Source organism: Myxocyprinus asiaticus, chromosome 14 (genome assembly GCF_019703515.2).
Source record: "Myxocyprinus asiaticus isolate MX2 ecotype Aquarium Trade chromosome 14, UBuf_Myxa_2, whole genome shotgun sequence".
NCBI classification, from domain to species: Eukaryota; Metazoa; Chordata; class Actinopteri; order Cypriniformes; family Catostomidae; genus Myxocyprinus; species Myxocyprinus asiaticus.
The window spans coordinates 29,396,867-29,413,972 of record NC_059357.1 but is presented as its reverse complement, the minus strand read 5'-3'; the positions used below and the strand labels follow the sequence as shown (position 1 = coordinate 29,413,972).

The window sequence follows — 17,106 nt, the reverse complement described above, 5'->3', positions numbered from 1 at the left end:
GGACTAAAACTATGAAATGGCAACAATGATGTAAATAAAATTGGAATAATTAAATAAAATGTATAATAATTATTTATTAATATTGGCAACAGTATCGTTAGTGATGTTTTTAATGTTTTTAATAATGTTGGAATAATAACATCTGACAGAATCTATATAACCTAAGAGACAATATTTTAATAAACAGCAATTTTACACCAATAACAAAATAGAAAAATGCAGCGTGGGAATGTTTGAACATTCTACAGTTGTCAAATTTGTCAATTATTTTTGAAATGGTTTTTTGAAAAAGAGAACAGTCTGAACGAACCGATTCACTACAATAAAAAAGACTTTACAATTCCATGGATTATTTTATGTCACACCGCAGGACATGTCAACATCTCAAAAAATAATTTCATATTTCTAATTTCATCTACCCAAATACATAACACAATTTAATGATGCCAAATGGGCTAGAAAAAAAAGATAATTGAATACACTCATTCACTTATTTTCTATTCATTGATGGATGCAGGTAGACTGAGTTCACAAGAAGGAACTACCATTTAAACAGCCAAGCAAGCAGGTTTATTGTCCGATAATAATCTCAAATGTCCAATAATCTCAAAATGTTCACATAGCTGCCGAAAAATTGCTGTGGCCGGTATATCAATCTATCACAGAACGGCAATGCCAGCAGATCAAGCAATAGATACCTCTCTAGCTTTGGGTTTCACCTTGCTCTTGCGCCCTGGACTGACAGGGAGTGCTCCTGCATGCTCAGTGGGTGTACTAGAGAGCTGTGGTGGGGGCAGACACAGGGGGGTCTCCTTAATCCTCTTTTTCTAGAACATTCACACAAGAGACAAAGGCAAACCATCAGCACAGACAAGAGAGAAAAGACTCATACAAATGCAAGACACGATCAGGCCTAGTTCTCCCAGACATTACAGCCATTCAACAACATCGGATGTGCAAGTAAACATTAATAGGCAGTTATGTACTGAGCGCTATAAAAAGATGGAGGGAGGATGCAGAGGGAGGAGTGGTGATAGCTGGTAATTGTAGCCTGGCAAGTGGCAGTCATCCTTTTGTGCCCAACAACATGACACTCACAGCGGGAGGCTTTCTTGTCCGACAAATGTAGCTGGACACCTGCTGATATCAAGCACTCTGGCTGTTTCATTGCGGTTGGCACACGGGACTTGATCTACATCAATAAAACAAGCACTTACCTTGTTGGGGTCTTTCACCTCCTTGGCTTTGGCCAGCTCCTTGGGGCTCTGCAGGGATGGTTTGGGCCCCCGGGCAGGTTTAGGAGTGAACGGAAGTGGAGTTTTGTTGGACGGGGAGATAGGGTTGGACTGGGCGGCATCATGGAGGAAGATCCGTTCACTCCTCCGACGTGTCCATTGTTCGTCTTCGCTTCCGTCTGCAGTAAGGTCGAAAGTTAACTCCCGGGGAGACTTGAGTTTCTTTGGCTTGCGGCCAGGCTTGCTGGGGCTGGACTCGTCACGCATGACACTCGCCGGTGGTAGGTGAGGGAGCTCGGGAGCAGACCGCTTACCATGCAACAGAGACGGGTACTTCTTTCTTGACTTAACATCGCTCTCGGAATCAGTGAACTCGAATTCTGTACCTACAATCCAGAATATACAACCAGATTTCAGACAGTATGGTTACATGCACTTCAGTTGGACAAAAACAATTATTATTATTATTATTTTTATTTTTTTAAATGTCATGTTTAGTCCAAAAGAAATTGTACCAGTCAGATTTTAATGAAGTTGGACTAACAGACCTAGATAATGCTTTGTAGATCGGCTTTGTCCAGCAAGTATGCATATTCATCGGACCACAATTGCCCTGGCCGTTTTGAGCATGCACCAAAAGACAGAGATGTGTATTTAACACTTCCTCAGCTGACGTCCTTCCTTCAAATATGCAATTACACATTGTGTCACACATACTAGGACAGACAGATAAAGACTGTAGCTGGAGTCTGGACTATGCAAAAACACGCTGTAGCTCGATTAAAACTGCGCATGCAAACATACTAAGTGTTGGCGAAGTTACTGCGTCTTGCTTTTGTAGGGCAGAATGTGCCTTTTATTAAACACATACCAGTGATGTAAATACTGCACTGTTTACTATAAACCATCTACATCTGTTCACTCATCATTTGCAAACTATGAACAGCAAAAAAAAAAAAAAAAGTGAGAAATAAACTGGGCCAGATGTGGGAGCAGAAATAAGTTGCTTGGGCACTGTTGCAGGGTTTTGGGATAGTTAATGAAGGGGGCTGTTGGCCTCTGCTGGCAAGCCTGTCGCGTGCGCTGCTGGGTACCCGCTCAAGATCACAGCACAACCTCAAAGCAAGGCCTGTCAGCGTTGCATTCGCAGCGAGCACGTACAGCGCAGCAAACACACAACCATACACACAGTGAGAGGATAATGACACTCTATTCTCAAGGTGGGGCACAACTGATGGGTGTCTATCTTGAATAACACCCCTACTGAGTGACTGCTCCAAGCACAATGTGTTTTCATCTGCCAGCACCTTTCAATTTCCCCACACACTCAGACAGAAACACACGCATGACAAAAGACAGCCAATAACAATGCATCATCACCTTGTCACCTGGGAATTCAAGTCCCATGGGCTTGGAAAAGCAGCTGATCTCACATTAGAGAGATGACAGATAAGTGTAGAAAAATACACGCAACATACAATCCTAGCAGGAAGAGCACTTTCTTACCAAGAAGGCTCTGCCTTTCCTCTTTCTTCTTGGCTTTCTTTTTGGCCTCCAGCTGGACAATGGAGAGCGGATTGGTGACAATGGGGCTCGGGATGGCGCTCGCGGCAAAGCGGGCCAGTAGACCAAGCCCACTCTCTTCTATGGATGTTGAACACAGCCCATCACTCTCATCAAGCTCATAATCATACTCATCCTCTTCATCGTCATCATCATCCTCATAATCATCCCCCTCGGTGAAATATTCTGTTAACGATGGGAAGGAGAATATTTAATACATATGCTGGAACATTTGAAGTTTCAGACCTGAATAAAGATTAAATTCACCCATGACATAATCCACTATTTTAATCATCTGCTATTTAATCAAGTGCTTAAAGACCCCATGAAACCAAATTGGAGTTTTACAAACTTCCCTTTTCACAGATATATACATTTAAATTTGAGTCTCTCTCTTCTCAAAACTATTGGATGACTCATGCTGCACTACACACATTTTTGTCCAAACAAATGCTCTCTAGAACGAGTATTTCCCTACCTGTAATACCATTTGGCTCTGACTAGCAAATCATGATTCATGGCTTTATAATAACTACAGCATATAGCCTATTTTGAATGACCATTTTGATATATCCTGCCTAAACTTCCAGTTTCCAAAAGAAACCACAGGACAGAAAACTGCGATTGTCAAGCAATTTGATGGGGTCTTTAATCCCAGGCAATTAAATAAAAAATATCCGACATATAATAACCATTTTCTCTGCAAGTTCTAGAATTGTGGCATGGAACATCAAACAATTTAATTCAATCTGCATAGCAATGAATACTAGATTACTACCCCTAATGGATCATTCTGCCAGATGCAGTGTTCCTCTCAATCTGGCGCTCAGGATAGTGCGTTTCCCATCTTCTATCTAGCACCATGGAAGATGACTTTCGCTAGATTAATGTGTTCTTGCTCAAATGCTGCAGCCCACCCACCACTACACAAGATTACCAGTGGGGGACAAAGCCTGGTCTCATACTAAGCTGGGTTGCCAGGATCTCGTAACTTTCAAACCCACAGAGCTTCAGGGCAGGATTTAAAATCAGCATGGCTGCTGGCTCGCTCCAAATTGAGAGGGGACGGGAATGCAAAAGCCCAGACCAAATTAGAGAAGCCAGTTAAGTGGTCTCGACCATTGTGCTGAACGAGCCGAATCGCCGAGGGAGAAATGGGAATAGAAATAAGCCACAAGCGCTGCAGGTTGCTGGCAGATTCCCTGACTAAGAAAGGCTGTTCGGCACGGCGCTTGTCTAAACAGACAAAAGGGCAGAAAAATTCTTAAAGACTAACTGTAAGACAGTTGGTACCCGCTTTCAATAACACCCCCTTTTCTCCTGATCTCTGGAGGGCGAGGGACAAGTTAGGAGATGGAAACAGACACAGACAAACAGGATGTTTGATTGCGGTTGTGAGTTGCCGAAGCCAGAGGTGAGTTTGTTATAGGCATGAGAAAGGTACGTGGTTTTTGTAGCAGACAAGGACTTGCATTTGTCATTCCGTGCACATAAATTTACAGATGCCACAGTTTCTGACAACAGGGTTAAAATCTGAAGCATGTATTACATGATAGCAAGCAGAGGATGTTTACAGAAAGAAAGCAGAGGAACACAAAGCAGGCTCTGTGAGGACAGTCACAGAGAAGATAATGATTTTAGTCTATAAGAAAAGGTTAAAAGTTAAAAAAGTGTGTAATTTCTATGCCACTAGCATCACCAAATATAATTGCTAAACGTGACAATTAAAACAGGTTTCCTGTTTCCCTCCGTATTGAACCCGGAATATTCCTTTAACACAATCTTAATAATGACCAGTTTGTAGAATTCTCAACAAGAAACACTACTGCATTATGTACTTACTGGCTTCTAATAATATAAAAGTGGCTGAAAGCTATCTGCACACAAATAAATAAATAAATGTGTTCTCGGGAGGAAAAAAAATATCATAACATGAATGGAAAAAAACTAAAAAGCACTTCTCCTAAACTTGTGATTCAGCCAAATCCGGACAAAACCATGGCTTCAGGGCTTGTAACAGGAGGTGAGCGTGTTAAAAAGGCATTTTCAACACCTCTTCCATTTAATCCAGTCTTTTTTTCTTTGTGTTTTGGTACTTTAACAGTGTAAACACAAATTAGTAGAAATTATTGAGAAGTCACAGCAAAAAAGGGTGGTGGCCTACTTACAGAACAATGCTCATGGCTCAGGTGACATGGACAGTGACCTCACGCTGACAGCTGGCTGCCCTGCAATTTGCTTCTTATTTTGTTGCGGCAGGACAAGCAAATGCACAGACCGATAAGACATTCAAAAGCATCATGGGTAGGAGAAGGGGTCAGAGGTGGAGGGGTGGCCAAGCAGCTGCAAGAAGAGAGCGAGCAGTCTAGAGAAGCTAGGTTATTCATTTTTTAGTAAATCAGGGAGAACCCTATTTTCCAAATATCCCATAATACTTTTTGATGTTCACACATTGGAAGTTAAAATATTAAAAACAAATGTCCATTATAATCTCATATTACAGTGTACATTTTGTTTTAAATGGTTAGTTTGCCCAAAAAATTTATCATAACTTTACTCGCCCTCATTCAAGCCCATTAAGTCATACAGGTTTGGAACAACATCAAGGTGAGTAAATAATAATTTTAGTAGTAGTGTATGTTGATTTAGTGAGTAAAATTTCATTTAAAGGTAGTAAGCTCTACTACAACTGATTTTAACGAGATCTGCCCTAATTTATAACTCAAATAGTGAGTGGTAGTGAGTAATGTATATACATTTTTTAAATGCAGAAAACTATTAGCCAACATCAATCTAATCTCAATTCAACATTTTCTCATCTGTTAAATATCTGATCTCTTTAGAGAACCCAAGAACAAATTAGTTATACTTTCAAACTCATTTCGGCCTAATGAATCTCATCAACACTGATCATGAGTGCTGGATTTATGCAGAGGTGTCCTTGTGTCAGCTTTTCACTGGTGAAAGGGATATTTGAACAACAGAGGAAATCGGGAGCATGGAGCGTTGCAGTCTAACACTCTACAGCAAGAGATGTAGCGAGAGAGAGACAGAGAACACTGCGTTTCTTTACTTTCAGTAAAAATGAACTCAGCATGTTTAATAAAGCTTGGGTACCAAACTGTAATACAATTGAGAAAGAACTTTCCACACAGCCACACACATTTAATGCACAATAGCAAGATATTTCTATAAAAGTAAGCATTTAAAAGGGACTCTAACAAGAGCCAATTATATTATATACAGGATGTGAGGTAGCAAATTCTGACGCAAGCATCTTAAAATGGCTTCTCAGGAAAAATGTCATAATGACCAATGGGTCACGGTTAAAAATACAAGACACACCAAAAAAACAAAAAAAACAATCTTAAAACCAAGGGGACTGCCATCTTCATTCTGTGTATAGTGAGGTATGCTTTATTAACCTTGGTCAAATGAGTCCTCGGAGGAGCTGACTCCTGCCTCCTGTAGCAATAAAGCAAAGTGCTTATGTTTCCTCTCTTTGGCCGCCTGCTTGGACTTCAGTGATGATGATGAAGATGAAGAGACTCTCTTGGATGACGAGTGCTTTTTCTTGGATGGAGTGCTGCACAGGCTGGGGAGCTGTGGACGTGGGACTGTTCTTCCCAGCATGGAGCTGGGAGGCCAGCCATCCTTCAGTGATTCATCCTCTTCTGAATCTGTGTCTGGAGCAAATTACAAAGACTTAATTCAGGACTGCGGTCTAAAAGCTTGAATGTCATGAACTCAAAACTCAAACTAACAACTGATTAACAAGTATACTTGGTTGGGGCATATAGTCCATGGACCTTAAAGGAACAAAAATATTTGAATTAAAATATGAATGTATAAAAGGTAAAGTGTACATTTTTCTTTTAAGACTATTTCTTTTAAGATTTTCAACACTTTTTAATCTAAACTTTATTGCCTTCACTAGTTTATTTTAAATGGTCCTGCTGTGTGACAAATACATTTTTGAATGAAGTAAAAATATAACATGTAGTCTCTCAATTAATGCAAGTAAAAAAATCTGCAGGCATAATCAAAGCATTTAGCAGTATAACATGTCACACCACAGGACATGTAAAATGTACATCTAATCACATGCAGCACCATAGCACTAGTATGAAAAACAGACAACCGTTATAAACAAAAACATCAAAATATCGTCATTTCTAGGGTACTAGTGCTTTATAAAAATAAAAAATGTAAAAAAAAATTAAAAAAAGGAAAAATATTTTTAGCAGAGGAAAAAAATGCTTGTTCCATGTATACTGTTTACATCAGCAATAACACTTCTTTAGCATTTATTCACCTAATCAGAATTTTAAAAAATGTTTGACTTACTGTTTGAATAGCTGCTGATTTCTGACCTCAGTGGAGAATAAGGTGCTTTCCGCTGGCCTTTCCCCTTAAGGCATGGATCTGAAGGCTTCGTTTTGGTGGCCATTTTACTTTTACCTCCTTTGGAAGACTTGTGAAAGATGCCAAAATCTTTTGACAGGCTTGATTTCCCCATCTTGACTCTCATGTCTATGTCGGTGAGCAAGGAGATCCTGCTTCCAGAGCTCGCCCTGGACTTCCCTGAGGAACCGTCTACAAATTTACAAGAGGGCTTCCTGAGTTTACTCAGTTTAGTGAGGGACAAGGCCTTGTCGAGTTTGGATGCCAACAGCTCCTGCTCGCTCACTCTGCTCTTCTTCATGCCCATTTTAGGCACCTATTAAAAGGGAACAATGCTACATTTAGGAAGAGCCCTGGCAATAAAAAAATGCATCAGAAGAATAAGAACATTCTTTGCAGGGTTCCCACACCTTTTGTCCAATGAATTTCCAAGACTTTTCTAGTTGTTTGTGATTGATAGATAAGGGTTTTAATCATTTTAGAGAGGTTGCACTACAAAAGAGCCATTTTTAGCCAATAAAATATTTTAAAACTGGGCACAACTAGAAAAGATTCACAAGTCACAATTTTTTATTTGAGGGACCCTGATTTATGCTTTTGCCTCTTTATCAAACAGACTTAGAGTGATTGCATCAGAACACACTGCGGGCCAGATTTGAACCTGCATCACCCGTATGAGCGGCACAGCGCAAAGTCTGGAGCATGTACGCTTACCACTGCATCACAGCTCTGACTGTAAACAAAATGTTTGTTTACCAAAAACCCAATTGTTCATTCAGCTCTATAGGACCTTGAAATGCTTTGAAGGATTCTAGTATGGCTAGAGACTGACCTCGTGAGAGAAGCTTGAAGATGCCTCCTGCTCACTCCAGGTCTTTTTCTTCTTCAGTCTCAATGCCTTGCTATCGTCCTCCTCCTCATCTCTATTAGAGGCCCGAAAGCGCTTCCTCACCACCTCGCCGCTCTCAGAGTCCTCAGAGTACAGCATGCTTCTGCCCAACCTGCAAAACAACACGGCGTTCAGCTTCAGGGCCAGGCTTTGTGGAGCACAGCTGGGCTCTATAGGGCCTGAGATACACACTCACTTTGCACACTTCGAATCCAGCTTGCTGGAGGGTGGAGACAGTGCGCACAAGCCATGTTTCCTCTTTCGAGGCCGTCCCGGGCCCCTGCGGGCCAAACTCCTGTTGCTCTCCTGCTGCTGGAACTGTTGATGCTGCTGATGTTTCTCTCTATGAATCCCAGGTATTATAAATTACAGACTGCTTGATATTTAGTGGACATCAAGAAGGCTGATATTAATGGAGTTAATGGACAAAGGGAAAATACAATGCGAAATGGAAATATTAAAATGCAACTAATCGTATAATCGAGCATGGTAAAGAGAGCAAAATAAATAGGCTTATCAACTTTTAAAAAGGGAGGGAAAACTGATCTCAAAGGCTTAGTAATATTAGTGCTAATACAATATTTGTCCCAGTGGTTAGGGACAATGTGTAAATCTCACTTCTGCTGTCATTTATGCATTTACAAAGTAATTATTTGTCCTATTCAACTTACGTCATGTTAATAATTGTACATATTTTGACTTTTGCAGTTCATGGTAGGGTTGTCACGATACCAAAATGTAGTCAGTACCGATACCAGTACAATTTCACAATTCTCATCAATTTCGATACCACAGCAAAAATGTGTAATTTGCTATTAAGCAGACTACACAGCCTATTTAAAAAGTTAAATATCAAATGTAAATAATAAATAAAAACAAATTCAGGTGTTTCTCAATTAAGTAAGCATTGCTTCAAGTTTTTTTTTAAGAAGGCTCTACTGGACCATCCCAAGTTTTTATTTTTGTTTTAGTTTTTCTAAATTCCATTTTTAATCTCATCATCAAAATTGTGTCTAATCAAATTAATTGATAGAACAATTACTTTTCAACATACCATTGCATTTTAGTTTCTGTTTCCGTGTGTTTTTTATGGTAGCTTCACACCAGAAAAACGGTTGGTTATGTTGCCCAGTGTGATTATTAGAGCAAATGCTGTGATTATTTGTATAAATATATAGTCTGCATGTGCTGTGCGCTTCCCAGTGAACGAGTGCTCTGCTTTGCCACCTCCTACAAGATGCAATGCGCACGTGGTGGTAAAAATGTTGAGTTTTTAAGTGTATGAGCGGCTTCACACAGCACATGCAGAATAACCTTGCGTCCGAAACCGTGCACTGTCACAGTATGTACTGTATTTGATGAAGGACACCGCTTGTAAAACAGTACATACTTTAGGTCTGCATGCCAGTAGTATGAATAGATTTCGGGCATACTTCATCCAGGGATGTGACTATTGACCAGTGACCCGAATATATGACGTAAGAACAACAACCGCGTACATAATTCGCTCTGGATTTGTTAAAAACCATTTAAGAACAAGAAGCAATTTTTTGGTAGTATATCACTCGCGGGTTGAGAAGAGCCATCCGACTTGCTGTTCTCTGAAGTAAAAAAATAAATAAAAAAAAATCAAGCATTTGAAGGTGACATCTCCTCAGCTCCAGAGGCTAGTAAATATAGTAAAGGATAGTAAAGTGTCCAGTTGTTCCGCACATCAGAATCTCACCGGAAATAGTAGGACATCCGGGTATTTCTCGCTTACAGCTTCATGAATACTGAAGATTCTAACATACCTGCATTGGCATACTATAGTAGAGAAGTATGTATATTCGGATGCAGCAGAAATCACAGCCTTCTGTGGTATAATAATCATACTAGGACATATCACAATTTTAATTTGATTAATAGTGCATTCATTTTTTCCTAAACATGTCAAGTTTGTGTATGAGCATTTGAAAGCAGTTGTGTCAGTCAGACAGCGTGGGGGTTTTGAATTATGCCGGTAATTCCAGTACTGCATTTGTTACACTGTTATTGTTACATCTTTTTTATATTAGTACCAACTCTGTACCGAAATAGCTGTACTTTTGACATCCCTAGTTTATGGTAATATCAATAAATTAGATTTATTTGAAGGATGTTTTTGTTTTTTTAATAATAAAATCTGGTACTGTGTTGGGTTGCCACTTGATGTTCAATGTAAAATCTGGTCCAGAAGCAAAACCAGTCCAGAAGCACTGGTATAAAGGGAGACAAGATAGCAATTGGGAAACTCACTCTTTGTCTTTCCGTCTCTGCAGTTTGCCCAGCTCTTGTTGCTTTTCTTTGTAGCGCTGCTGCAGCTCGGTGAGTCTCACGCGGTAGTCCACTTCCACAGCATCCATTGACCCCAAAGAAGACTTGGAGAACATCTAAAGAGAGAGAGAACAAGATTACTTTAGCCAGTACTTAGTCAGCAGCTGTAACAGGGGCTGTGGGTTAATCATCTGGGTTAAATCACCTCAATGTTAAAATGTTAGAGGCTTAAGTACTATTCGCTAAAAGCTTGCTGTGATATAGGCCTATAGCTTAGACTGGATTGGCTTTGCTTTGCCAAAATCCCTGTGTGAAATGGCAAACACTGCTATAAATACCACTGCAAAACGTAACAATTCAAACACAGGCTAAAATTTGTAAACACTGCTAAACGTGAAACTTTTAAAATAGCAAGAATTTGTAACCACAGTAAAATTCGCACAGTTAAAATTTGTAAACACTGCAAATATTTTTTTTTAAACACTGCAAAATGTAACAATTCTAACTAGTAAAAATGTAAACATCGATAAGGTGTAAACTCTACAACTAGAATTGTAAACATTGCTTTACGTAGAAATCAGAACATGACTAGAGTTCATAAAACAAGTAACAGCTAAAATATATAAACATTGCTGAACGTAAAAATTAAAACATAGCTAGATTTTTTAAATTGCTAATATGTAATTTTTTTTTTACATTGCTAGACATTAAAACATTGCTACATTTTTCATTTATTCTCGATAATGTATTACTCAATTTACATCAGGGGATGTATTAAGTACTATCCTATCCTTAAAACACTGCTAGAATTTGTAAATATTTCAAATTAGAAACATACCAGAATTACTATTCAATGTGTCAAAAACATGCAAATTCAATGTAACAGAGTTTAACCTCTAGCGCATAAGCTGAAATAAGACAGAGGAAATAAGTCAGAAAAAGGCCTGCATACAGGTTCATCTTTCTTCTGTCTCCAGCTGTATTTCTTGTTAGGTTTGAGCTCTCGTGGGAGGCGGATGATAACCTCAGGCTGACATTCGATGGCCTCCAGGAGGACCTGCCTGGCAGCTTCCAGCAGACTGTCCAGCCCACAGTGCATTACGCCTGCACACACACAAACACACGATCGATACCAACATTAATTACCTCCAGGCAGCACGGGGCAGCCCCACTTTTTCCAAAACATCTGTAAATATGGGTGTTTTTGTGTCAGAATGCCTTAATGGATTTAACACGTTATGTGAGAAAAAGACCAGCTAGCTGTGCATTTATTTCTTCTTTAATGTACTTATGCGCTGCATGATGCATTCTAGGTGATGGAAAGAACATGTAGCACTGGAGAAGATGTTCACTTGAGCTAAAACAAGTTTTGCACTCAACACATTTTACGCTACAATAAAGTACAGAGAAAAAAAAACTATTGCTCTGCTCCAAAATGTAGTGAGCTGCCTACAGAGGCAGCATTTTTAAGGCATCATAGTTACGTTCCAGACCCAAAGGCTGTTCCATAAGGTAGATGATTTAATTATGTATTGAAGTATTGATAAAATATAGTTTAAAAATTAAAAATGTTTTACCTTATATTTGAATGCTGTATATCTTTATGCCTATAAGAGTATCGTCATATTTCAACGGCAAACTCTATTTAAATAAGTCGAGTCAAGTCTCTTGTGCGCTTCGTGTTAGGAGCGATATATGTATGGCACATAAAGTCACTACCTATGTAGACTGCTCCAAAACAGTCACTTATGAGGTGCCATGACTGTTAGGATACTGCTTTTGAATGCTGCTGCCTTTGTAGGGAGTAGTCTGGTTTTGAAATAGATCTCTCCTAAACCACCCCCACCCTGCTACACTGTTGCAGTGCACAAGTTCACAATTCATTTCCTTCATCCTTCACTGTTCCATCCTCTCAATGAAATGAGACTCACCCTGTGTGTCATCACTGGGTTGCCTCTGCATCTCCAGCTCTGCAATCTGGCTGAGCAGGGCCATGCCCTCCAGAGCAGTGGACTCTAGTGGACTGACACCCGGGCAGAGCTCAGATCTAGAGCTAGACACCTCTGAAAGAATACACACAGGTCCGGCCTGCGGGAGCTCGCTGGCAGTGACCAGGGCAATCAAGCCTGCCATGGGGTCTTCAGGTAGGATGGGCACTGGTGGGGAAGAGGGCTGAAGGTGAGGAGGGCTGCGGTTTGGGAGGAACAGATTGTCATGTTTGGACACCAGGTCAAGAGCATCAGGGACAGGTTCTACCGGTTTCAGTCTATCAGAAAGATCTAAGGGCGGGTTTGCTGGCTGGATGTCACAAGACACAGTAATGTAACTCGATGAGGGTTGGTAGGCTTGGTCTACAAGACCGATTGAGCTTTCTGCAGCTTCTGCTGTGGTGATTCTTTCAGAGTCTGGGCTTGATGTGTTATACAACTCTGGATGGCTTGAGGAGGCCACTTCAACTTTGATGGCCTCCTTTCCATCCTGTTCTTCTTCATTCTCAGTTCTGGATCTAGGGTGGGCCTCGGCCTCTATGGGATTGCTAGAGTCTTGAGTGTTGATGGATGCAGCACCACTGACCGAGTGGAGGGGTCTCAGGACATTCTGGGTAATGGTGTCAATGTTGTCCTCCAGGCTTGGCTCTTTTTTGAATTGTGGGCTGCTCTCCTCCATGGTCTCTGGATCTCTGGCAGCCTGCAGTGGCTCCACCACTACTGGAGAACACAAGTGCCGAGGTTTGACATCTGCAGCACTCACCAAGTGCTCCGAGGTCTCTGCCGGCAACGGCACATCTGGTGCCAGGCCGTCAGCGTCTGCGGCAGCAGCCGGTTGGAGGAGGTATGGGTAATGGCTGCCGAACGGAGCTGTTATTGATTGGTATGGGTAACCGGGAGGAATTTCTGCCAAGGAAACAGAAAACAGAGCAGTTTGAGGGGCTTGGGATGCTTTTGCAGAGTAGAGGGGCTTTAGTTCCCTGTGACAGAATGACAATGTGATTAATCACCCAACATGTTCTTCGGCATGGGGGCTTTATGAAACTTTCATGATCCAAATGGCCTCAGCACGAGCATCCCATAAGCCCTTATATACACACAGAGCAACACGCTTTTGCATACTCATACATTCAGAATGCAACGTGAGCAGGAAATCTATTTATTTTGAGCACTGAACATTTTTAAAGGGAAACCGCCAGGGGATATGGGTACAAAAGGCCTGCTATCATAAGAAGTCTCTATTCCAGTGAAGTGGCAGCTGGTAATCCCATATGTGAGGATATTTGCAGACTGCTCATTAAGACTGCACTACCCTGCACATTCTGACATCAAGAATAGTGCACTGCTTTTGATTACTGTCCTATGTGGATTCCCGGGCCCAGCCTAAACATATTTTCTAAAAAATAGCACTATGGTGATTAATGGCCATGCATGATTAAACGACTTTCCTTTTGGTTTTTGATTAGTATCTTTCTCATTTATTTTGCACTATGCAAATAAACACTAATTACATTATGCGAACATGCAAATCTATAGCTGCAGCAGTTACGTAGTAGACAATTACAGGAATAGTTCAAACAAAAATGCTAACTTTTGTCATAATTTACCCACCCTCATAATGTTATAAAACCTGTATGACTTTTTTCTGTGGAACAAAAATTTAGAAATTTTGAAAGACTGACAGCATAAATTTCGGTTTCTTCTTCACACAAAGCTATTGTATGGCTTCAAAAGACTTAAAATATAGCACATTAGTAATATGGATAAATTTTATGGTGTTTTGAGTCCTTTTTGGGCACAACTTGACAGCTCCAGTCCTCATTCATCAAAATTGCATTGAAGAGAGCAACCTGAACGGTGTTCAAATTTCAACTTTTGTGTTCCACAGAGGACAGACAGACAAAGGTTTGGAACGACATGAAGGTGAGTAAGTGACTGAGTGAATGATTGAATTTTCATTTTTGGGTGAACTATTCCCTTTAAGCAGGCTCAATCCTGGACATTTAATTTGGGAAAGATGATGCTTCTCACTTACCAGGGTACATGGATGGGAAGGGAGCAGAAGCTTGCTTCTGTAGACTAAGTGATTCTTTGTCAGGCACTTCCACGGTCTCTTCTTTGGGCCGGATGGGGGAGGTAGGAGGGGGTAAGGAAGGAGCAGGGCTGACCGGGTGTGGAGCAGGAGATGGCGAGTGTGAGTAGGGCTGCTGAGAGAGAGACTTCTCCACCTTGGGTCTCTCCTCAGACTTCAGTGCAGTGACAGGTGAAGGCAGCGGCTGGACAGGTTGGGGTGTGAGGGCTTTGCTGTAAGAGGTAGAGGGGGTCGGGGAGCGCAAGGGAGGCTTGCGTGAGTGCACTGATGGAGCAGGGATGCCAGAGAGACTGGCTTTGGTCCCCTCGGTTCCTCTCTTGTCTGGTTTTTCCTCCAAATGTGCCCTCGTTTGACTTGCATTTAGTCTCTCCTGCACCAGTGAGAAAAACTATCCATAGTTAAACACACCTCAATTGTGTAAAATTTAAAAGTCTCTTCACACATAGTCAGAAGCCAAATTTCCATCACTCTCATTTAACTGTCAAGACTTTGACTGACAAAGGTTGCATGTGGTCTCAATAAATACTTGATTTTGTGCAAGCTTTGTTAATGTGCTGGATATTTCACTTAAAAAAACAACAAAAACAAAACAAACCCCTAGATTCTTCAAATAAAAATTAAAAACAACAGATCACAGTACAATATTTTGGACTCAATATGAAGGAGTGCATAGAGATGCGTCATTTCATTTTAAATTGTTGTCATGCCAAAAATTCAAACCTGGTGTGAAGAGGCCTTAAGGATTACTAAATGAGAAACACAGAAGTACCTCCCCACATTATAATGACATTGACAGAGACAAAGTCTCATACCACTAACTGTGCATTCCTCTGCAGTTCCATAACCTGTGCGGTCTGGTGCTGGATCATGTAGAGCTCCTGTTGGCGCAGGAGCTGCTGGTGTGAGAGGAGCTGCAGCTGATGGGCGTGCTGCAGAGAGCTTCCTGCTGGTGGGTACATTGCTGACCACAGCGGGGGGCCGCGTTCTAGCATGTCAGCTTTTCAGAGAACAGGGGAAGATTTGAGCATCACTTATCAAGTATATAAATTCTGATGCATTACATAAATAGAATATGACATGTTAAAATATAGCACTCACACTCACACGATACAGACAACACCGAAAAATATAAATGCAGAAATTGTGGAGAATGTGCAGGATGTACCATAGTGCGGCAGATGCTCGGTGGGAATAACAACCAGCTGTCCGGTTTGTGGGTCTCGAGCCAACTGGTATGGTGGTGGAATGGAGCCCGTTAAGGCAGAAGGATATCCTGGAGGCAGGCCCTGATGAAGTGAGGGGGTACCCAGTCCTGTACATAACAGAGGGAAGAGCATTGGTTGACTTAACAGGGGCCCTTCATTTCAACACACTTGTAGTTGATGGTCCATTTGCACTGCTTTCTGGCAGCTTTGCGGACACTGAAGTGTTCATTCCCAAGAGAAACACCATTCCCACCATAATCTCACCCCTGTGTGCAGAGCATGGACCTCCTTGAATCCCTGCCAAAAGTCACAGCACTTAAACTGCAGCAATTTTCTTAGGGGTCATTCTTGTTTTTTAAGTGAAGTCTAGACAGAAATATGTACGTCAGAGAGCTGTGAACTGACCGTGCTGTTCACTGTTATTCTTGGATGGAAAGTAATAGAGAGAGACTGACTGTTTCTAAGAATGTCTAAAACACTCAGCCCAGACAAAATGCTTGAACCATCTGGCAGGCCAATAGACTGCCTAGAGGAAATAATTCAAATCTCATTCACAACAGATCAGCCGCATTCCAAACTGATTGTGACCCACAATCATTTATTTCTCATTCAAATCTGGGCATCACAGGAACTGTGCATGACTGGTTTAATTCCTATCTCTCAGGTAGGTCCTTCAAGGTAGCCTGGAGAGGTGAGGTGTCCAAGCCACATCAGCTACTTACTGGGGTACCTCAGGGTTCAGTGCCACTTCTCTTCTCTATATACACAACATCACTGTGACCCATTATTCAGGCACATGGTTTCTCTTACCACTGTTACGCTGATGACACGCAACTCTACTTGTCTTTCCAGCCCAACGACACCACAGTGACTGCTTGAATCTCTGCCAGCCTGGCAGACATCTCGGCCTGGATGAAGGAACTCCACCTGCAACTTAACCCAGCCAAGACTGAACTCCTTGTCTTTCACCGTACACAACATCACCGTGCAGCTGGGTGCAACTACAGTAACAGCTTCCGGAACGGTCAGAAATCCAGGGGTAACCATCGATAACAAAATAATTTCACAGAACACATCTCAAAGACCACAAGATCATTTAGATTTACACTCTACAATATCAGGAAGATAAGACCCTTCCTCTCTGAACATGCCACACAACTTCTTGTTCAGTCACTTGTCATAACTAGACTGGACTACTGTAACGCTCTCATTGCAGGCCTCCCTGCATGTGCAATTAGACCCCTGCAAATGATCCAGAATGCAGCAGCACGTCTGGTCTTTAATCAACCAAAGAGAGCGCATGTTACACCACTCCTCGTCTCTCTTCACTGGCTGCCAGCCAAAAAATCCTTTCTGCAGAGCTACGTGCCCACTAGATGCCTGCGGTCGGCTAAGGAACGTTGCCTTGTTTTACCAACACAAAGAGGCACCAAAA

At 41.4% G+C, this 17,106-nt stretch overlaps 1 protein-coding gene across 7 annotated transcripts in view; it reads right to left on the bottom strand.

Moving 5' to 3' along the window:
• Window positions 1–17,106, bottom strand: part of LOC127451374 (trinucleotide repeat-containing gene 18 protein-like) — a 107,654-nt gene that overhangs the window by 19,877 nt on the left and 70,671 nt on the right. For 4 of the 7 annotated variants that reach the window (XR_007899098.1, XM_051716031.1, XM_051716026.1 and 1 more), the window contains exons 8-20: window positions 15,632–15,778; window positions 15,279–15,463; window positions 14,410–14,836; window positions 12,318–13,280; window positions 11,339–11,490; window positions 10,369–10,502; window positions 8,288–8,434; window positions 8,035–8,203; window positions 7,146–7,518; window positions 6,224–6,484; window positions 2,742–2,984; window positions 1,218–1,621; window positions 699–827 (exon numbers count right to left, since the gene is read on the bottom strand). Coding sequence is in view for 6 of the 7 variants with exons in the window: in XM_051716031.1 (XP_051571991.1) it covers window positions 699–827; window positions 1,218–1,621; window positions 2,742–2,984; window positions 6,224–6,484; window positions 7,146–7,518; window positions 8,035–8,203; window positions 8,288–8,434; window positions 10,369–10,502; window positions 11,339–11,490; window positions 12,318–13,280; window positions 14,410–14,836; window positions 15,279–15,463; window positions 15,632–15,778 (3,734 nt within the window). In the remaining variant the exon portion in view is untranslated. The remainder of the gene's footprint in view (window positions 1–698; window positions 828–1,217; window positions 1,622–2,741; window positions 2,985–6,223; window positions 6,485–7,145; window positions 7,519–8,034; window positions 8,204–8,287; window positions 8,435–10,368; window positions 10,503–11,338; window positions 11,491–12,317; window positions 13,281–14,409; window positions 14,837–15,278; window positions 15,464–15,631; window positions 15,779–17,106) is intronic. The other 3 variants (XM_051716027.1, XM_051716029.1, XM_051716030.1) reach the window with 2 other exon arrangements.